At 43.5% G+C, this 23,941-nt stretch overlaps 1 protein-coding gene across 1 annotated transcript in view; it reads right to left on the reverse strand.

Annotated features, from left to right (window-relative positions):
* Nucleotides 1-23,941, reverse strand: part of fam135b (family with sequence similarity 135 member B) — a 409,679-nt gene that overhangs the window by 300,152 nt on the left and 85,586 nt on the right. The window contains exon 2 of the mRNA XM_069922246.1: nt 9,831-9,926. Coding sequence (XP_069778347.1) covers nt 9,831-9,907 — 77 coding nt within the window. The 5' untranslated portion in view covers nt 9,908-9,926. The remainder of the gene's footprint in view (nt 1-9,830; nt 9,927-23,941) is intronic.

Below are 23,941 nucleotides of genomic sequence, written 5' to 3' on the forward strand. Positions count from 1 at the left end.
CTGCCATCAACATTTGTCTGTGACACATAACAATCTGCTGGAGATTTTGACCGGGAACTTGACAATTCCTTTCCACCCACCCCCACCCCTCCACTGATGCTACTCATTTTGTTGAGCTCCTCCAGCAGTTTATATTTTACTTCAGATTTCGGCATCTGCGGTCTCTTGTGCCCTGCCACAATTTATCACTACCTGTTTCACAATTATGCCAGAGTTTGTGTTATCTTCAAAGCTAGAAATTGAGACGTGTACCCCTAAACTTTTAATTTTTAATGTAGACATACAGCACAGTAACAGGTCATTTTGGCCCACGAATATGTACCAGGGGTGTAGGTTAATTGGGCGGCACAGATTCCTGGGCCAAAATGGCCTGTTACTGTGCTGTATGCCTACATTAAAAATTAAAAGGTTGGCCACTCCTGGTCTCTAGGCCATTAATAAAACATCAAAGAAGGTATCAGCCTTGACACTAATTCCTTGGGAATCTACATCCAGTCCATGAGCAAAAAAGCAGCACGACCATGTGTTGCTCTTTCCATGCTTCATAACCATGCATTCAATGCCCCTTAGGCTCCAATAGCTCAGTGGTTAGAGCACTGGTCTTGTAAACCAGGGGTCATGAGTTTGTTCCTCGCTGGGGTCTCATTTCTGTGGAGGGCACTGAACAAAGTGGCAATTCTCCGTCTTCCTTACAGTAAACAAAGTTAAAGAATTTCATGTATATTACATTCTTAATGTAGTATTAAGAATCAAAAATGGAACCTTTACCTTAATGCTATGTCTTTCAACTTTATCGATTACCCTGCATTCAGTACTCGACATTGGACCTCTCATTCATTAAGAGATGGGCAATGGTGCCCGGTAAACACTGGAAGAAACAGCATGTTCCAAAGGCCTGGGGCTAGTAAACTTGGACCAATCAATACAATAACTGATCCATTATAGAACCTACTGCCTTTCTCATTGCTATTTCAAACCCAGGACACTTGGTGTACAAAATCAAACAGTCATTATCTCGTGCCAGTGAGAGGTAGCAGCAGGTGGAGATAACATAATAATGATTCACTGTCGGAAGATCAGAAACGTCAAGCTATAAATGAAAATCATTCAAGGATGATAATTTTAATGACTGAAACCTTTTGATAAGATTCCGCCATTTAAATTGGAAAAGCGATAACACATGCCAGGTAAAATGTGTTTTTTTTTGACATGCACAAATCTATCAGTTAAGTTGTTTATACCATAAAACTAAGCTCAGCTGCGCAGTCAGAACAGATTGACTGATTGCAACCAGATGAGTCAGGAACATTACTGTTTACAATTTTACAGCATATATGATCTTTATTTAGATGGGTGGCCCAAATTGGATTGAGCATCTCAAAAACTGCCATTAGATCTCCACTGATACACAGAGATTGTACGAACAATAATTTCCCCTTGCATAAGGTTCAAGATGCGTATGTGCGATGTTATTTTTTTTTAAAAGAATACACAAGATATCTATAAACTGCAAATAAATAACAAAGATTCCATTTATTTCTAATAACAATGGACAGCAAAGATTTTTTTTCCTGAACACTATTGGTTTCAAGATGCAACTAATTGTTGTGATTTCCTGCCATATTTTAAGTTGAATTCAAGCATACAAAATCATGACTGTGTAGCATGTCACTGAAAGTTCATTTTCCGATTCGCTCTTGGACTTCTTCCCTGCTGATCTTGGTGCAGTCAGTGAAAAACATGTTGACAGTTTCCAGCAGGACATTGCAACTGTGGAAAAGGAATATCAGGAAAACTGGAAATCCATCAATGCTGTTGACTATTGTTGGACACTAACACAGAAGGCAATCAGATGCTGAGTACAAATGAAAATCAGTGGGAAATCATTTATTAGTCATTTGAATTAATGCGATGTGTCAGCACCATTATGCGATTAAACGTGCTAAATTCAATAAAAGTTAACATAATGTTTCTCCCTTTCCACATGCCCATTCCTGTGGGGGTTGTAGCTGGTGGTTCTACTCGTAGCTATGCCCTTGGAAAGGAAATACTTCTGGAACTCCTCACTTATGAATATATATGATTGTAACTAGGGTGAAGATGGCATGGAGGGCTTTAATGACCGTGGATGTGCTCATGTCAGGGCAGGGGATGGCGAATGGGAAACATGAATATTAGTTCACAATATTCAGGAAGTACGCATTCCAATTTGTGGATGGGAGGGACCCCTTGAAGTCCATGCTGAGACGTTCAAAGGGGCAAGTGGCCTTGATGGGCTGTACTCTCTCTGGTTGATAAAACTGCAGCTTGCATTCTGGGAAGACAGAGCAATTGTGAGTCAAGTCCCTGACCTCCTCTACTATCTGAATAGGGGAGGTTACGGGCTCTAACAAAATGATAGAATTGTGAGTCAAGTCCCTGACCTCCTCTACTAACTGAATAGGGGAGGTTACAGGCTCTAACAAAATGATAGAGCCTTGTAACCCCGAGGTGGCAGAGACTATCATGGAGGGCTTGGAAGCGATCTACTTGCACCCTGATGCAAGTTCCCCTGGACAGGGAATCGGGTGGCCCACTAAGCTTGCCCGGCCGATGCAAGATAGGTGGACAGCTCAATTTTCCACCTCATGATTTTGTCATTTTTTAATTTTCCCCCAGTTTGTTATTGAACATAAAAGTGATGGCTCTCTGGTCCATCAGCCGGGTGAATGGTCTGCCAGCCAAGTAGTGCCTCCAGTGACACATGGCCTCCACTATAGCCTGTGGCTTCTTCTTGATGGTGGATTCCCTGAATTCAGGTCCTTGGAGGGTTTGGAAGAAAAATGCCACTGGCCTGCCTGCTTGGTTCAGCGTGGCAGCCAGGGCAAAGTTGGAGTCATCGCTCTCCACTTGGAACAGGACGGATTCATCAATGGCATGAACTGCCACCTTGGCAATCTTGTCCTTGATGCCTTTGGAAGCCTTATGGGCCTGCTGATGGGGGAAAGGTGATGGTTTTCACCAGGGATTGGGCTTTTTTGGCATAGTTGGGGATCCATTGGGCATAATATGAAAAGAACCCCAGGCACCTTAGGGTACTGAGGCAGAAGTTGTTGCAGAAATGGGTGAATGTGCCCAGGGAAAGGGGCAATGACACTGTTCTCTACCACGTTCCCTAGGATTGCCAGCCACTTGATGCTAAACACACACTTTTTCTTATTGCATGTGAGGGTGAGGGATTTTGCATTGGCCAGGAACCTTTGCAGGTTCTTGTCATGTTCCTCTTGCTTATGGCCATAGATGGTGACATTATCCAAATAGGGATAAGTAGCTTTTAGTTTACTGCCATCCACCATGTGATCTATCCCTCTTTGGAACAATGACCCACCCCCCCATTTTGTGAGCCCTAATGGGATCCATAGGATGTGACAGAGGCAGCCGTTTGCCTCAAATGCCATGTACGGCCAGTCTTCTGGGTGAATTGGAATTTGGTAATACACTGATTTGAGGTCTATGGCAGAGAAGACCTTGAACAGGGTGATCGCATTCACCATGTCGACTATGCAGGGAAGAGAGTAGACATCTAATAAGGTGAACCTGTTGATGGTCTGTCTGTAATCTATGACCATCTGGTACTTCTCTCCACTCTTCACAACCACCACTTGCACCCTCCAAGGGCAATCACCCCACTTCTGTTTTTATGAATTCCATGTCCCTGGAGCTGTATTGCTTGCTCTTAGTGGCAACTGGTTTGCAGTCCAGGGTGAGATATGGGGACAGAGGGACCTGGAGGGTGGCCAAGCTGCAGGTCAGATGCCCTTCCCATTGTTCTGCTGTACAATTGGACCTATTCTGGGCAGGGCCTCCTGGGGGTGGGGGGGGGGTGGTTTGTCAAATTGTATCAGCACACCCTCACCCTTAAGCTGGCACTGGAAATCTAGCCCCAGTATGATGGTTTGAAGTTTTTATATTTCGTGCCCCTCACAGTTAGGGTCACAGTGCAACATCCATGGATTTCTGTGGAGAGGATTTAGAGGCTAGTGCTACCTTGCACTTTGCCAGCCACACCATCAGGGATTAACGTTGGGCAGCGCCCGGGAGTGTGAAGCTCTCAGTGCCTCCCGTGTCGAACAGTCAGCCTATGGTGTGGCCGTTTACCTCAATGTCCATCATCAATTGCCCCAGAAGGTGTGGTCTACTCTGGTCCAGTTTGATGGAGGCCAACATCAGCTCATTGTCTGAGTCACTGCTGCTGTATCTTTGGGATGGCAACCGCCAAGATGGCCACTTGGGATACCACGAAGGTGGCCGCCTCCCCATGGATTGCACATGGTGGAATCCGTGCCGTCATGCCCCATTCCGGATGTTCGATTCTCAGCCACCGGAAATGAAGCCGGAAGCGGGTCGGCCCAAGATGGTGACACTGGTCGTGTGGTCTGCTGAGTAGGCCTCCACATTATTTTGGGCAGTCTCCAGCATTCAGGCCATCTGACCAATCAGACCAGTCACCCTTCTCTTGGCATCACTCCCTCATGTGTTGGGAACAGAAGGCCGCGACTAGCCCATCACAAATACGCTCCATACTGGTAGGTCATTGCAGTACATCCTGGCACCAGCAGTCTTGTTCCAGCTCCCACATGGCCCTTATGAAATTGTTGACTGACTCACCAGGGCTCTGGCGTCAGGTGCCCAGTTGAATGTCAGCATACATAACGTCCATCGGGGCTCCATATTGCTGTCGTAGTAGGGCCATTGCCTTGTTGTACTCTTCAGTCACGTATTATTTGGTACGCCGGTGGCCCACCATTGTGAAGAGCAGGTCATATCAATCACCATTGGCTGTAATCTTGTGGCGCCTCATATAGACCTTCAAGCAATGTAGCCACATGTTGAACGTTACGGAGGCCTCTCGTTCCTTTGGATTGGTTTCCAGCTTCTCCAGTGTAATTGTCTTGTCCATGGCACTTAAAATTCTGATTAATAAATTGTGGCACAATCAATGACAACTCACAGGCACAAAGGAAGAAGTCAAAGACTTTATTAATAAGAAAACCTTGGCATACCTCTACATGGTGCTGGTTCATGTCCAAGACAGGAATGAGGAGATTAGGGCTCTAACAGTGAGGAGATACAGGTACAGGAGGTGGGCCAGCCTGTCCTGCACAGTGAGGTCATGCCTGCAGTACCTCATTCCACTGCAAAGTGGTCAAGTCTCAATAAACAATGACTAACTATTTATACCCCAGAGTGCCATCTGAGTTCCTCCGGCTGCTCAGTAAACAAAAGGGGCTGGAGGAACAAAGTAGGTCACACAGCATCCATAAAATACAATTCTCAGTCGATGTTTCTGGCCTGAGCCCTGCTTTAAAAAAAAGAAAATCGGGCAGACGACAGAATACAAACAATGGGGGAGGGGTAAAGGAGGAGAAGGGAAGGAAAACAGGTTACCAGGTAAGAGGTAATACGTGAACACGTGGGAGAGTAGAAGATAAACAAGCTTAAGAGGAGCAAAGGGCTGAATAGCTTTCTGATGGGAGAAAGGAAGCTGGAGGAAGGGAGACAGAGATTCAAGAAAGGAGACCGGGGGAGAGAGAAATTGGAAAACTCCTGACCCGGACTCTCTCCTTCAGCTACGTGGATAAGGGTAGAGAGTCTCAAATTGGTGCCTTCGGTTGGTATTTTACCAACCTGTCTCTCAGGGCAGCAATGTGCATTTAAGATCTTTAATGTGCCTTACAATGAAGTCAGCAAGGAGTAAAATACAATTCCCTACAATGCCTCAAAGGAGGTTGATCATTATCATGGGCATTCAAGATGAAAGAATTGTGTATTAGGCGCCTCACAGTTCGGCGGGCAGCAACCTCCTTTGAAGAAGACCGCAGAGCCCATCTCACTGTCAAAAGACAAAGGAGAAATAACCCAACACCCAACCCCAACCAACCAATTTTCCCCTGCAACCGCTGCAACCGTGTCTGCTTGTCCCGCATCGGACTTGTCAGCCACAAACGAGCCTGCAGCTGACGTGGACGTTTACCCCCTCCATAAATCTTCGTCCGCGAAGCCAAGCCAAAGAAAAAAGATTCAGGACAGGAAGTGCCCAGTTAAATTTACTGCCTTAACATATTTGACCTAAAAATATTCAAACACTGCTGAACTGATTTTCAATTTAATAGTGTTTTTAAAAAAATGTGTTACAATCTATTTTCTAGGTCAAAACTGAGAATGGTAGTGAAATCTTTGCTATCCACACCATCGAGTCAAAACAGATTTGAAAGCTTAATATTGAAATATATCTCCCAGCAACAATAGTCCACGTCATGTTGTTCAAAAGTGCTGCATCTACTGTGTTTAAGATGTTTGTGTTGCTGGAAATGATACCCTAGTGCTGTAATTGGCTAAAATAAGATCATGTGGCATCAAGCATCGAACTACCTCTTGGAGTAGTCATTTGATTATGAGTTTAATCTTGTACATATGTAGTTGTTAATGAGTTAGTTACTTAAGCTTGTTTCTATTCGTAACCTTGGTAAACTGAGAGATGACTACCAACCTAATTAAAGTAAAATACCATGCAATATATTGGTAAGAAGGATCGACATCATTATCAATATGGAGGGAACATTGATTGTTAAACAGGAGAAGCTGACACAACTCTTACAAATCTGCCATCGACCTGAAGAAGCCAAAGAAGCCAGACACCAGCCGACTCCATGTTCCCGATCCAATAGGTCGGCTGCTACACTTGGGGTTCCAACCATCCCAAGCTCCAACAAATGTAAGTAAAGACCAAAAGCCTGGCATGTTTAGGGGATGGGAGGGGGCGGAGAGCAGGCCACAGAAGACTGAGTGGTTGCACAAGTTCAACAAAAAAAAGGTAATGTCCTTGGGCGGGAGAGGAGAGCAGCACATGAGAAGGCAGTAGTCATTTTGTTTAGTGAACAAGCCAAAGATGTTTTGTTTCAGCATGAAAAGTTGCTGTCTAATTTGTAAGGGTGAAAAGAATTCCCATAGTGATATAGCTGGTGAAGGCACTGCCTCATAGCTTCAGAGACTCTTTGCAGTCAGCACATTCTCCCTGTGACCAAATAGGCTTTCCCCACAGGTGTTCCAATGTCCCCCACTTCCCAAAGGTATTTAGGTTAACAAGCTTAATTCACCCCTTGTCCCTCGTGTGAAAGTAAACAGTAAAATCTGGAAGGAGTTATAGAGTCATAATATTTCACAGCACGGAAACAGGCCCACAGGCCGTGTACACTCACACTGCATTCAGACAATAACCCTCCAAATTTTTCCAATCAGTGCATCTAAATACCTTACATTTGTCCCTGCCTTCCATCACTTCACCAGGCAGCTCATTCCACAAACCCACCACCCTCTGTGAAGTCAGTGCCTTCCACCCTTTTAAAGATTTCCCTTCTCACCTCTACCCTGTCAATTTACCTTATCTATGATTTTATACATTTTCCCTCATGATTTTATAAACCTGTAAGGTCTTCCACCCCCCCACCCCCACTTAACCTCTTGCATTAATGGAATTAGCACATGATTTGTGTGTGGAAGGATTTGCTTCTAGACAGTATGTCTATATGATTCTCTATTGGAGTAAATTCAAACTGAGAACTCTGACTGAATGTGACCATTCAACAGTCTCAGAATATATCCCAAATCATATGTGGACACAACAAATAAATTGTTGTTCATGTTAAAATGCAGAGCAAATGGCAAAGAAGCTTGATGAGCCCTAATCGAAGTTGGTGGCAGCTCAGAGGAAGGGACGTAGAGACATGGGATAGAACCATAGAACACTACAGCACAGAAACAGATCTTTCGACCCATCTGGTCTGTTCCAAACTATTAATGGACAACTAGAAGCCCCATCCATGAAGCAGTTCCGTGGTTATGTAAATGGCAAGGATGGAGACCATTGCTGTGTTGCCAATCATAAGTAGTGTGAAGTATTTAAATTTTCTTTGCGTTCTAATTAGGCCAAGCTCCTGATACCTCCTGGCCATTTCTTCCACTTGTTTTGCTGAGAAAACGAACGAAGAAGTTTGGACACACAAGGCTTAGTTGCTCACTCCAAGAACACAACATCAAAAGGCCATTCATTTGGATTTCAAGTTGAGAATAAGGTTTATACACATTTCTTCCAATTTCACTGCAATTGGACCTTGAGTTGGTGTGTAGCTGAACAGGTACACAGCATTTGGAAGAAGTACAATTTAGCCTGTGATCACAGCATCCAGTGGGTCCAGGGGAAATAAAACATCAAAGTGCACTTTGTTTAACTCTATTTGGCTGTGAAGTCTCTTCAAGGGATCCCTAACCTGAAAATGTTCTCCTCTCTTCAAACGGATTTCTGTGAGAGTGTCTCTCACTGCTCCCCCTCCTCTCAAGCTCAATGGCCATGTGATCAGCAGACTCATTTGTACAGCCACGATTGGAAATCGACAGCGGTCATTTATTGTATCCGATAGGGCCTCCTCTACGTCGGGGAGTCTGGACACAGACTGGGAGATCATTTCATCACTCTGTCTACTACAACAAAAACCTCCCAGTTGGCCAACCATTTGAATCCAAACACCATTGCTGCACCGTCATGTCTGTTCATGGCCTCACCTACTGGTAAATCAAGGCCACCTGCATATTGGAGGAACAACACCTTATATTCCATCTTAGCAGTCTCTAACCAGGTGGAATTAATATCAATCTCCAATTACCATTAACCCCACCATCCTTCTCTTCCCCTATCCCTCTGTCTCCTTTCCTTCCCACCTCCTTTCCTTCCATTTCTGATCAAAAAGCTACTCTGCTTAGCCACTGGCTCTCTCTCTCTCCTATCACTCCTCAGCTTCTTTCTAATTGAAGTTCTAGAAGTTTTAGAAGTACAGCAGATTAAGAGGGCCCTTCCAGCCCACAAGCCTGTGCCACCCAAGTATCCCAATTAACCTACAACTCTTGAAGGGTGGGAGGAAACTGGAACACCAGAGGAAACGCACCTTTAACATCTCACCTGTATTACCATTTACCTGTTGGTCTGCGCTCCTCCCCCTTCCCCTTCCTTCCTCCTCTCCTCCTCCACTGTTTAAATCAAGCATTTCTGTTCTTTATGCTACAAAGGAAATTTTAAAATAAAAATGTCCTCTCTTAAAAGCTCCGACTGGGACACAACAGCTATGGCCTGACTGCAAAACCATCAAAAGCTTCTTTGCTCCGTCCTAACTAAACAAAACACAATATGTCACTTTGATAATGATATTTGACCCTATCTGCATATGCAAAGGATATCCAACATCTCCCAGCACACACATTACTCAGCTCCTTAATGGAAACACAAGAGCTGGTAGTTGAATTATAGTCATGGGACTGATTTTAACCCTCGCCTTCCCACGTCTATCAATAACCCCCATTCCCAGCCTTCTCCAATTTCCATTGACCCTTCCTGCCCCCCTTTTCTTGGTCATTCCTCTGTCTCCATTCGTCCAGTTCCCCACTCCCTTCCCTTCCTCCTCTCAGAGATCTTCCTTTCTTACCCCTCTGCCATCTCCTCCCACTTCCCTCCTTCCTGCCTGTTGGCTTGTGCGCCTCCCCCTTCCCTTTCTCCACCCCCCTACAACATTTTATTGAGGCACCTGCCTGATTTTCACAACTCCTAAAGAAAGGCTCAGGTCTGAAAGGTCAACTGCCCTTTACTCTCTATGGATGCTCTGCCAGTCAGGGGCAGTTAAAACTGGGCCCATTGAAAAACAATATTCATTCAGCCAGGTACTTCTATTCATTGTGGAAAGATCAAAAGTTCAGCATTTCCTTTTGGAACAAGCTTTTGTAAATAATAAAGTGCAGAATCTCACCCTCTCTGAAAGAGATCCACATTGTAGAATTTGTGTAACTCAACGGAGAACTCAACAGTTCCTTGTACCTCCGACATGATCTATCCAGTGCATCACCTGAAAACAAAACAAATCAACTACATCATAATACAGAATTGCTTCATCTAAGCACTTGATGAGAGGCTCTGAGCACTGGGCTTGCATTAGCACTTCGTTATCTACCAAATGAGAAACATCCTAACAAGCAAGAAAATAGCAATTGACGTCCGCCTTCAAACTCTCAGCTGCTACGTTCTTCCTATATTGATATATGGCTGTGAGTCATGGACCATCACAAATGCAGCGGGGGAAAAAATCAATGCAGCAGAGATGTGGATTCTCCGAAGAAAGCTGTGCACATCAGAAATGGATAAGATAGTAAACAAAGTCCTACGAAGATCGAAAACAAAACATAGATTACTTTTTTTTAAATCAGAAAACAGTACTCAAAATTCTTTGGACACATCAAGTACATTAGAAAATTTAGTTACAACTGGAAAGCTGGAAAGAGAAAGAAGCAGAAGCAGATGGTAAATGAAGATGATAGCTGGATTAACATCATGGTTTGAAATGGAGGAGGCAACAGCTACAATTCTGAGGGTCAGAGAGCGCGATAGATGGAGAGATGTGATCATCCACTCCGAACAGCAAGGCACCTGAATGAATCTGGTCCTACCTTTTGGCCATTTTTTTTCCTGTTGCCCAAAATGCTGGAGGGAAGTTGCTCCCAATAGCAAGCACAACAGGCAACTCCTGAGAGGCTCAACAACATTTTGGGGATAGTCCAAAGTGAAAGCTAAAGAACACATTGCTCTGCTTTTAAGTTGGTAGGTTCGATCCAAATGTCATAGCACTAGAATATTTACTTGTCTGTAGTTACAGTTCTGGAGTCCACATGACAGATCCTACATCCCAGAGCCAAGTAAAATAAACCAATTTAACAGCACCTGATCAGTTGCCTTTTATTGAAGATTCATACGCTCATTTAGACACGTTTTTCACTAATAAGTTCCTCAATCACCTATTCAGGTGGTTTGTTCTTGGGATCTGAGAAAAATTATTTCTCAGATCGCCTGTGACCCCTCATCCTGAACCCATGCCTTCTAGCATTTCATACCCTTGGTATGCGAAATACTTCCTACAGTCTACACAACTATGAGCATAGAACATGGAACCACATAGCACAGAAATAGCCCTTTGGCCACACACCAGTGGTTTTCAACCTTTTTCTTTCCACTCACATTCTTTTCTTTGGCTTGGCTTCGCGGACGAAGATTTATGGAGGGGGTAAATGTCCACGTCAGCTGCAGGCTCGTTTGTGGCTGACAAGTCCGATGCGGGACAGGCAGACACGGTTGCAGCGGAAAATTGGTTGGTTGGGGTTGGGTGTTGGGTTTTCCTCCTTTGCCTTTTGTCAGTGAGGTGTGCTCTGCGGTCTTCTTCAAAGGAGGTTGCTGCCCGCCTAACTGTGAGGCACCAAGATGCACGGTTTGAGGCGATATCAGCCCACTGGCGGTGGTCAATGTGGCAGGCACCAAGAGATTTCTTTAGGCAGTCCTTGTACCTTTTCTTTGGTGCACCTCTGTCACGGTGGCCAGTGGAGAGCTCGCCATATAACACGATCTTGGGAAGGCGATGGTCCTCCATTCTGGAGACGTGACCCACCCAGCGCAGCTGGATCTTCAGCAGCGTGGACTCGATGCTGTCGACCTCTACCATCTCAAGTACTTCGACGTTAGGGATGAAAGCGCTCCAATGAATGTTGAGGATGGAGCAGAGACAATGCTGGTGGAAGCGTTCTAGGAGCCGTAGGTGATGCCGGTAGAGGACCCATGATTCGGAGCCGAACAGGAGTGTGGGTATGACAACGGCTCTGTATACGCTTATCTTTGTGAGGTTTTTCAGTTGGTTGTTTTTCCAGACTCTTTTGTGTAGTCTTCCACTTTAAGTAATCCCTTTGCTACAAGTGCTCTGTGATTAGTAAGGGATTGCTTAAGGTGGGATGTGAGTGGGAAGAAAGGTTGAGAACCACTGAACTAAACTCTAGTCCTTCCACATCTCTCCATTCCAAGTTATTGTTCCATTCTTTTCATATTTATGTAACTATCCAGAAGCTTCTTAAATGCTACCATTGCGTCTGCTTCCACTACTATTCCTGAGAGCCAGCTCCAAGTGTAAAAAAGGTTGCCCGCAACATCCACCCCACTTCCCCGCCTATCCTATCATCTGAAATTAAAGTGCTCTAGTGATGTTTTTACTCTCGGAAAAAAAGATTCTGTCTGTCTATCCCATCCATTTCTCTCCCATGATTTTATAAACTTATGCCAGGTTACACTTCATCGACCTGATGACCTCCACTTCTCCTGATTGTTTCACTGCTCATCCTACTCTGCTTCAAGGAAAATAACCTGGCAATATTCAGGTTAATCATCTTTGCACCCTCTCTCATGCAAACATGTCATTCCGGTGATGTGGAGACCAAAACTGCACACTGAGGAGTTTTTTGTCCAAATGCACAAGTTCACCTAATATTCTGCTCATAGACTAAAGTTACCACTTTTCTAAAAGGAAAAGATGAAGAAGAAGAATTTTGGGATACTAGTAGAATGGGGGAGGGGAAGGAGGTTGGGTTGGGCGAGGGGTGGTATACTGTGCAGAGAAAGCCATTAAACTGTGTACAAATATGGCTACATGTGCATATCATACCACACAATCACTCACTTATTCAATAAAATATCTGATAACTATGTGGGCCGGAAAAGAAAGCACATTACTTAATTAAATAATTGAAGTATAACGTTAAATAGGGTTTTAATTGATCATCAATGATACAAGCCTCAGTATAATTAGCGGCTTACAATGCATTACTTTTGCTATAACATGGAAACTCTAATTCAACTAATATTATAAAATAATTTATCACATAGAAATAACATTAATTCAATTTATTAAAAGCAACCGAAGAACATGGAAGCTCTTGCACTTGCAGATACATAATATATTTCACTCTCCACCCCGTCTCCAGCTTTATACTCCTCTGGCTCATCCTGCTCCATCTTCCCCTAGCTTTATTTTTCTCTCCTCTCTCCTTCTAGCACCTACTGACAACCTACCTCTGCCTCCCAACTCACACCCTTCCCATCTGCCATTATCCTTCATCCCTCCCTCCCCATCTCTACCCTCCCACCCGCTCCTCCTCAGGCTATCTCCGCTTCCCAGAGTTAGTCTTGATCGAGGATTTTGACCGAAGTATCATCAATTCCTCCCCTCCCCACTGACGCTGCTGAATCAGAAGAGTTTCTTCAGAAGATTGTATTTATTGTTTTGATTTCCAGCATCTCCAATGTCTTGTGTTCTGAAGATTCTGGGATTTGTCTTCACAGGACAGAATTGGCTCTTATTATGGTCTTCTCGCTGGTCACACTCTCTTTTCCCTCTCCCATCAAAGAGTAAGTTAAAAAATGAAATCATGCACCAACAGATTAAAGGAAGTTTCTTCCTTGGAGCCATCAGGCTCTTGAATGAACTTCACAATAGTGAGGTCATGTTGTCCTTGCTATATACTAGTGGACTTTTCCCTTCAACACTACCCTCTGTAATGTGCTCTTGCTCTTCAATGTAGTACAGCTGTTATACATTCAGTGATCTGAGGATGCACGTTGAAGTGATGAGCAAAGAAGTAAACATTTATTGGTGCTATCCAGAAAAGTGGTGAACACAGATCTGATAACAAATTTCAGAAAAAAATTAGAATACTGCACCTTAAGGGTAAAATTATCACAGGGCTATCGTGAAAGATGATAGTTCTTTAAAGAACAACCACATACACAAGGCCAGAATGGCATTCTGTGCTTTATCAACATCTGCTGTCTAATATTCAGGAGATGGTGATCAACTTCAAGAGAGTCTGGGGGGGGGGGGGGGTGGTGTTCACTTTCTGCTGACCATTGATGGTTCCACCGTCAAGGTAGTCAAGAAGCTCCAAATTCCTTGGTGTGCACCTGGCGGAGAATCTCTCCTGGTCCCCCAACTCGGGATCCATTGCCAAGAAGGCCCAACAAATGCCTCTACTTCCTGCAGAGGTTGAGGGAAGTTCAGCTTCCACCTTCGCTGCATGCATTGAGTGCATCCTATGTAACTGCATCACCGCCTCATTCGGGAACCGTACAATCTCAGAATACAAGTCCCGGCAGCAGGTAGTAAAGACTGCTGAGGGGATTATTGGGATCTCTCTCGCTGCCATGATGGACATTTATAATGCCCATTGTTTGCAGAAAGCCATAAACATCACCCCTCCTGCAATCTGCTCTCCCTCCTGCCATCCAGGAAGATGTACCAAAGCATTTGGCCCCTCACAACCAGATTACAAGACAACCTTTTCCCCCAAGCCATGAGGCTTCTGAACTCTGGGGACACAAGGCTAAATAAATAAGTGATATGTTATTTATAAAAGGATTGTGAAGTAATTTATCCATGTAAATAAGCAGCTCCACGGTCTAGAGAAACACTATCTTATTTTCACTGTACACTGCAAGGTTTATGGTATGAACAATAAATAAACCTGAGTTGACTTGCAGAAAATTTCCAGCATCTTCTCTTTTAATAACTGCTGTTAAATAATTGAAGGTTATTTGGAAAATGAGTGAAATACAAAATAAATAAGAAAACCATGAGGGTAGGCAAGAATTTGTAACCAAGGAAGCTTTGTCTTAACATTTGTACACTCACTCAAGTTCTTGGCTGAGCACTGGAATCATTTGCTGATCTGAAACTAAGTTACATCATTTAGAAATCTATTCATTTAGGTCACAAGACAAAACTGATTCCATTAGTGCTGGGATTCTGATACCCAGTACTTGTTCGTTCCCATGCCATTCCGTTATGAATCATCCCACCCCATGCTCCTTGGTTTGTAATGTACTATTCAGCAGACCAGGAAAAAACATAAGTAACAGAAAACAAGAAATTGAAGCAGACAGACAGTGAGGCATAGAAAGGTTTACACTCTGAGGATCGGACATTTCCCCTCCCCTTCCCCCCCCCCCCCCCCTCCGCTCCCCACCACCCCCCCAAGTGACTTTACAAATAGCAACGCTAGACTATTATGTTGAGCATCAAAGAAGTAGAGCAGCATTTAAAAATAATTATAGGGAGAACCAGCTTGTTAACTCCCCAACCCACGGTCAAAATCAAAGTAATTGCAACACTTATACTCAATGCAGTGGGGCTTCATAGACGAACAATCCTTAAGAATAGAGTTCGATTGCTGAGAGTCTGATGTCAGAGAGCATTTCTTCAGGCAACAGCAGTGGCTAAAGTTCAAACAAGGTTGCAGCTCGATGGCTTGATAGCTAAGATCAAGAGATTGCCGTGTGGAAATGGGTGTAAGGGTCACCAAATTAAAACAATTTGGCCAAATTGAGATACAGAGTGAAGTGCCAAAATCCACAGGTGCTATGACTGTAGTAAAAACACACAGAAATGCTGGAGGAATAGATGACCGCCTGCACCTTCAGCTGATCTGTGAAGCTGGAAACACAGAAGGAGAAAGCTAGACCTGACAATGCTTACATTTTCAGGTGAGGTAAACTGATATGAATGGAAATATCATCCTTACCAGCAGTTGTGGTCGACAACAGCTTGAAGAATGATGGAGTGCCCCCTTTTTTGATTGAAGTAGGATGCTGGATCACCCAGTGATTCGATGATCGGAATATGTGTGCCATCGATGGCACCAGCACACATTGGATACCTGCCCCTTCGTTCAAATGCCTCCATTGTCTCCTGAAGACATAACCCATTCAGCATCTCAATGAAAGGTGGCACGAGGTTCTTCTACACCGTGGCAGTCACCTGCCTCACCACTGCGAATACAGTGGAGATACCAACACCAAAAAGAACATTGATGGAACAATACTCTACAGGAGTGGCATACCACCACATGACTAGTGCAAGTCTGACCCAAGGACTTTGGTATTTCATGTTCTTGCACCTCAGGCATAGCCCCAGTATCCCAGCAATGAAATCAAACATATCACGAGACATTTGTTGATTCTCATCATTGTATTTTTTTGAAGACTTAATTCCAGAATACAGGTCCCTGTGTTCTCTCCCTCTTCCACATCCTTCTGCTGTAATGTACCCTTTCAAGATACCTCAGCCAGTCTCGCAGAGTCCATAGGAACTAAAGATATGTTACCGACATTTAGGGCCTGACCCTCTCTCCAAGCAAAGAACAGGAAGGCATCAGAATAAAGACAGAGAAATGGCAGGGGGAGGAGTCCAGACCAACAAAAGATGTTAATTGGATATGATAAGAAGAGAAGTGATTATTGATTTTGGCCCCATGAAAGGAGACAGAAAGAAAAGGGAAGACAGAAGCTGCTTTCACATTTGCGTCCCACTAAATCGGCCGTTCAGTGTCTTGGGAAAGGAATAGGGGTTTGGCTTTTCACACTTGACCACTCCTAACTGGGACACTGAACACTTCCACCCTTGTGAGTAGTGATTTCCAGCATTAGCTCCATTCTACCTTCATCGAAAGTGCCAGAATGATGCAACATGCAAAAGGCGGAAGTGACATCATCTCATTCTGTACAATGGCGGACATAAAACAGATCGCTTTGGACATCCTGAAGATGTTCGAATCTATCACCAGGCAATCAGGTCTTATCAACCTCCTTATCTGCAAAGAGTAACCAGTTCTAAAGAAACAGCGGACACCTAACCTTAGGTGGCAGAATTTTAATGATAACTTGCATATAACCTCTGATGTATTTGAGGTGGAGAGTGTGGCAGAACTGAGAGTCTAATGTAAGAAAAACACTTGGTTAAAATGAGGTATCTTGAAAGGGTACATTACAGCAAAAGGATGTGGAAGAGGGAGAGAACACAGGGACCTGTATTCTGGAATTAAGTCTTCAAAAATATACAATGATGAGAATCAATAAATGTCTCGTGCTATGTTTGATTTCATTGCTGGGATACTGGGGTCATACCTGAGGTGTAAGAACATGAAATACCAAAGACCTCAGGTCAGACTTGCACTAGTATTGTGGTGGTATGCCACTCCTGTAGAGTATCGTTCCATCAGTGTTCTTTTTGGTGTTGGTATCTCCACTGTATTCACAGTGGCGAGGCAGGTGACTGCCGCAGAGTAGAAGAACCTCATGCCACGTTTCATTGAGATGCTGACTGGGTTATGTCTTCAGGAGACAATGGAGGCATTTGAAAGAAGGGGCAGGTGTGCTGGTGCCATCGATGGCACACATATTCCGATCATTGAACCACTGGATGATCCAGCATCCTACTTCAATCAAAAAAGGTGGCACTCCATCGTTCTTCAAGCTGTTGTCGACCACAACTGCTGATAAGGATGATATTTCCATTCATATCAGTTTACCTCACCTGAAAATGTAAGCATTGTGAGGACTAGCTTTCACCTTCTGCGTTTCCAGCTTCACAGATGTGTTTGTGGGTTGGCCAGGTCGCATCCATGATGCTCACGTCCCTCTCAACTCTCCCATTTGCTGAATGGCTGAAGGTGCAGGTGGTCATCTATTCCCCATTGATGTAAGTGGATCTAACACAGTGCATAATGATTCTTTAACATGTACATGTTATCATCTAAAGTATTGGATGGATCCCTGCTTTGAACATGACACATTATAGTGGTGAGAAGACACTGCCGTTGTTCCCTTCTGCTCCGAGTCATCCACATACTCTCATTGATTTTAATCACAGATCTCCAGAAATGTTGATGGCGTGGAAATACTTGCACATTTGGTCAGGGACCCCGACTACCCACTGATAAAATGGCTGATGAAGGGGTTCACGCAACATCTCGTCATTGATCACTATAAGCGCACATTCAACTTCAGCCTGACTTCTGCAAGAATGGTTGGGGAGAATGTGTTTGGCCGTCTCAAAGGTCGCTGGAGGTGCCTGTCAAAACAATTAGATATTGATACCACCTTTGTCAGAGGTTGTCGTTGCCTGCTGTGTCTTGCATAATACCTGCGAGCTTAACAAGGAGCACTTCCTGGAAGGGGTGAGGCATCTGATCTCCCTCCTCCAGAAAGAGTCCCATACAGAAGTACAACAGGCCATGGTCCATTGGCTATACGTGAGGCAACTACGACAGTGCTGCATGGAAATGAAGATAATAATTGACTCATTTCCATTAGAAGTCAATAAAACTTTATTGCTCATCTTGGAACATAGCGCAACTGCTAAATCTAAACTTTATTATAAAACCTGTTTAATAACCGTTGGAACGTCATGTGCAACCATTGCATAAATTTAGACAAAAATTGTCAATAAAAATGGTGTAAAAACTTTCTTCAATGAAACTTTAACATTTAGATAAAGCATCTTTGGCATCTCTTAACTCGCAAAAACCTTTAACTTTAACACAGTGCAGAAAATGTAAACAGAATGACTTCAGTGATGAACGAATCACGTGAAACTTTTCATTAGACATTTTCATCCTCTTCCTCCATCAGGTGAATGTAGGAGCTGGGATAATGGCCAATGAGGGGGTGATCAACTGGAACCTCAACACCAATAAGTGACAAGACTGCCCCACTTAAGGGGGTCATGATGGTTGGCATGTAGGCAGGGTTCATCATTGGAGCTGGAAGACAGCAGTGGGAGGGGTAAGGCTGTGTAGGGCAATAAGAGGGGGAGAATGGAATGGGGAGGGCTGATGGAGGTGTGAGGAGGGAGGGGTATGAAATAAGGCTTGTAGCATCATGGTGGCAGAAGATGGTTGGAATGAGGGGGGAGGCAGGAGGCCTGCCAATGGAGGAAGGAGACTGAATGGTGGAGGGCCAAGGTTGGACTCGTGCAATTATTTGGATGGATGAAGCAAGTCTTGTTATCACTGCAGATTGTGCCTCCATCTCTTGCCTTATGTCAGTTATCAAATCATGCTAATCGATCAGTGTCATCTTGGCGCTCCAGACTGAGTGGCCCGTTCCCGACATGCTCCGTTGCTGTGCCAGCTGTTGCTCCTACATCATCCCTTGCAACATCTCTGCTCATCTCTCCCTTCAATCCTGTTCTCTTTCCTGTTCATTCAACTCCATTTCCAATACGAGCCCATGTATTGCAGCTGTCTCCCTGTCTCTTTGTGGGCTTCTTACATTTCCGCAATCTGGATAGTGGTGAGACATGTGTGAATTAAATGCCATGTCTTGCCATTTATTGAAACCATAATTGACAATGAAAAAAGTGAATTGGGGGTCTTACCAGCTCTCAGTACAGAAGGTGGTGTGACTCCTCTGTTTTCACCTGTTGTCGTCTGGTCAGTTGTGGTCTGCTGGTCAGCTGACCTAGTGTCAGGCAGAGAGAGAGGCTAACATGAATTGGGGGGGGGGGGAGGAAGAGGCACCAGAATTGGATGAGGAACCAGGGGTGGTTGATAGATATGTGACAGACAAGGTACAAGGGGCATCCATTTCCTGCACCTCAACTTCCTCCTCCTCCTCCTCTTCAGTTTGCAATCTTGGTTCAAGGGATTGCCTTCAAGGGCCAGTGACGAAGCTTACCTTCTTGGACCCCTGATGTCAGATGCCAGGTTAAAATAAGGCCAGTTCCAACAGTCTGCACTACTCATCCCAATATGGTCCATGACTTAATGAAGCCTCCTCTTTTGTGTCTTTAACTTGTTCACAACCTGATTTTTTTTTTGTCCCTCATAAAATGCCCTGAACCTCGATGCAATACCCTCATAAAATGGCCCCATCTTTAATTGTGCCTGTTAATTCATATCCAGCTCCCTCCTCCAGCCTTAGGGTGTTGCACCTCCCCATCACCCCATTTGCAAAAGACATTTTTAATTTTTGTTTGTGTATGTGACTTTTTTCACTGACGTAAACTCTTTTTAAAGTCACAGCAAATAACATCTGATTTTTTATTAAATCACAGATATTTGATAGCTTTCCCAATGTGCCTGCTATTTCAATATAATACTCAGTTTACAGGAGGAGTGTCTCTGTTACCTTAGGTCTCCAGCACATCTGCAGCACACTTCCCCTCAGGGTTTAACGTGCTCACACACAAAAAAAAGTGTCATTTCAAACCCACAATGAAATTGTCCATTCCACACTTGAAAAATTGCAACGCCAGTGTCTGCATATGCCAGGGATCGTACTAGGGGTTGAGGCAGTCAATCCTCGACGTGACGTGACGCATCTGATGCCAGTGTTGAGAAGATTTTCCTTTGCACTAGACACTTTAGAGGCCAATTGGCTGTTAATTCCTGTCACCACTTGCAAGTGTGAAAGTGTGAAAAGTCAAACCCTCATACCTATACACAAGTGTGAAAGGTGGGGGTGGGGGGGGGGGGTGGAGAGCATGCACGCGCTGGGGCAAGTGAAAGGAGATACAGCTCAACCATGAGGAAACTGAACAGCAGAACAAGCTTGATAGCCCCAACCCTGTTACCGAAGTTTTATATAGACATGAAAGATAGAAGTACTGCAAACAGTGCAGTAGTATTACTGTGAGTGCTTATCCAGTTTCTAGTTTTATGTAGTTAGCTATCATAGCAAAGCATTAAATGTTGAACTTAATATTAAGCATCTTAGCAAACCAAAGGAGACCTCTCAGCCAAGTGTTATTTTAAAGGTCAAATCCAAACCCCATTCTCCTGCCTTCTCCCTGTAACTTACTAGCAAACACAACATCACAGACAAGTATGACAGATTATGTTGTATTTTTTATTGTATATGGATATGTTTTAAAGGAGATAAATTGTGGCAGGGTTTTTTAAGTGTAGGTCACATACAAACACTTCAAAACAGACCTCATTTACAATACTGGAGCTCTGCTCAAGCCAGACAGGCTGGCTCCGAGTGCCTTTGCAAAAGTTTTGGTTAGTGCCTATGGAAGCTACACAAATGGATTGTTGTTTTGGAAAGTAAAAGATGAACAAACTTGGAGGATTAGGTTCAGAACTGCAGGCTGTCTGAGGGCAGTTTCCTGTTCTGAAAGGGTCATGTGGTTTTGCAAGCAGAGAGTATCAAACAGGATTTTCTCAGAGAGAGAGAGAGAGAGAGAGAGAGATTTAATTTTACAGTTCAGCAGCAGGAGCTGGGACTGGAACAGGACAAGGTGGCAAGCTTGTGGAAAAACCCCATTTTGAAGATGGGTTGTGAGTGCTTAGTTCAGCCTGCTCAAAGCCCTTGTGGTCCTTCAAGAGGAGAGGACTGACTGTCTCATCTTTCACTTGAAATAAGAGAAAAAAAAGGAACTCTGTGGTGACCTGAAATAAAGAGGTTATCATCTGGAAAACTCTGATAGGGCAAGTTTCTTCGGCAAGATACTGATGTGGCTGATCAAAAGGAATCAGTTTCTGTCCAACGAGCAACAAATCTCTCTCCGAAAACCAACAAAAATTTTCCTGAGCGGTAACCAAATACCTTTCAAGACCAAAGCCTGGTGAAGATTCATAAATGTTAAATTCTGTGCACGGTATAAGAATTGCCTGCAACCAGTAAACTTGGAGGAGTGAGAAGTGAGATTTTTCTGTGAATCAAATAACTTTTCTGAATTTACACACACATTACATACACATGTGTTTAGAATTAGAAGGGGGTTAAGTAATAGTAACAAGTTAAAGTTTGATCCTGTTTTCATGTTTAAAGATAATTAAAAGCAACTTGTTTAAGTAACCATTTATTTTGGTGATTTTCTGTTGCTGCTGGGTTTTGGGGTCCTCTGGGCTCATAACATTTTGATATACTGATGTGTATAAATCTACTCCACACCAATCTAACCCCTCCCTCTCTCACAGCTCATAACCCTTCATTTTTCTGATAAAACATACAACAAAATGTTGTAGCTATGAAGGGCAGGTAATGTGGTAAAGTATGCCTGAATGGAACATGACAGGGCAATAAGGCCAAGCCCATTTTTTTTTAAAATAAGACTGGGGCTAGATGGAACCTCAGCATATACTGACACTTCGTGTTTGTAATTATATTCTAGTTCTCTCAAAATGAATGCTGTCATTACATTTGCCTTCCTTAATTCTGACTCAACCTGCAAATTAACCTATAAGATTAGACTACATGAGGATTCCCAGGTCCATCTGGATCTCTGTTTTCTGAATTCTCTCCACATTTAGAAAAAAATCTACTTCTTTATTCCTTTTACTAAACTGCATGACCATACATTTCTCTATGCTCTATTTTATCTGCCACTTTGCCTGTTCTCCCAACCTATCCAAATCCCTCTGCAGACTCCCCACTTCCACAGTGCCTGCCCTTCCACCTATCTTTGTAGCATCCGCAACCTTAGCCTCAAAGTTATTAATTCCATTGTCCAAATAATTAAAACGTAACAAGTAAAGTAGCAGACCCGCCACCAGATCCTGCAGTCAGCCCCTTTATTCTCTCACTTTGCCTTAGGCACATCAAGGCAATCTTCTATCCATGCTAGTACCTTTCCTGTAAAACCATGGGCTCCTATCTTGTTTACCAGGCTCATCCGCTCCTTCATCTGTCAAAGGTCTTGAAAACCAAAGGCAGTGTGGTGAGCATAGCTTTTACAGGGCTAGTGACCCAGCTTTGAATCTAGCACAGTATGTAAGGAGAATGCATATTCTCCGGTAACCTGCGTAGCTTTTCCCTAAGTGATCCCACCCTCCAAATTTTATGGGGTTATAGGTTAATTGGGCAACTTCTACCATGTTGTAAATACGGTAATTTAAAAAAAAACATTCTCCTGTGTCAATTCAACTTGTTACTTTCTCAATTAATTCCAAAAGTTTTGTCAGGGAAATCTTCCCTGAAGAAACCTGAGCTGTCTCCAGCCTATTTTACATCATGCTTTCAAGTATTACAAGTATAATTTTTTTTTTAATGTAATTTATTTCACCTGTAATGCTGCCACAAAACAATGAATTTCAGGACATATTCAGGACAATGAATTCGGATTCTGACCTCATCCTTAATCTTTAACATTGGAGATATCGACTTAGGAAGTGTTCCATGCGGAGAAATGTGAATTAAGCCAGTTTCCAGGGGTAGTCTGATGCATGTTTGCACTTGTGCTCCCAGCCACATTATTGTGCATGAGGCATAATATGTCACATACAGTAGATTTGGCCTTATACAACTAAATATATACAAAGGATGTTCTTCTGCTCTGAAAGACAAATTGGGGAAGGTTGTGATTTAGTGTAGAGAAATGCTGTTACGGTTAAAAAAAATGTCATGCTTCAGCCAGGGAAGAATTGTAAACTCAAGGGCAGTATTAGGGCATGATGAAAGGTTGAGAGTGTGAAAGGGAGAGGAGGGTGATGTGTGAACCGTTCTAATTAGTATTGCTGCCTTCTTACATTCTGGATATTCAATATTGAGAAGAGTCATAAATCCTTATATTATGAAGAGGCTACTTTGAACTCAGTGAAGACAGGCAACTCTGTTCATCATGAAGTAAAGTTGCGGAGAAATGAGTTTTCCATCCAGTAAATACAATTTAACAAGCTAATGGTTTCATCGCATTGCATCATCATTTGAAATAAATGTTTTAATGGGGAGTGAATGGGCTGAGGTCTGGGGATCAGGCACAAGAGAGAAACTATAAAATGCTGTGAAAGTTGGGGGTGCTGTGACTGTCAGTGTCAACAAGAATTCAGACAATGAAGTGCAAGGCCATTCACTTCCACTTTATGTTGTGCAGAGGCAAACCTCACATCTGTTATGAAAGCCTGCTTCCATCCAAATAGCTTATGCCAAGTTCACAAGTTGTGCAGTTTGAGTGAGTGGCAACCAAACTGAACTTTATTGTGCACGATGACATGGATCCATTCCAATTCACCTATCACAGCAACAGGTCTATGGCGGATGGCATTTCACTGACTTTACACAGAGCTTTGGTACACCTGAACAGCAAATATGCATATATCAGGATTCTCATTATCAACAGTTCAGCATTTAACACCATAATCCCCTCAAAAATTGATTAGCAAACTCCAAGACCTAGGACTCAACACCCCACTGCATAATTGGACCATGGATTTCCTCACGTCCAGGTCACAATCAGAGCTGATTGGTAAGAACATCTCCACAATCTCCATCATG

Source organism: Narcine bancroftii, chromosome 2, assembly GCF_036971445.1.
Source record: "Narcine bancroftii isolate sNarBan1 chromosome 2, sNarBan1.hap1, whole genome shotgun sequence".
Lineage (NCBI taxonomy): Eukaryota > Metazoa > Chordata > Chondrichthyes > Torpediniformes > Narcinidae > Narcine > Narcine bancroftii.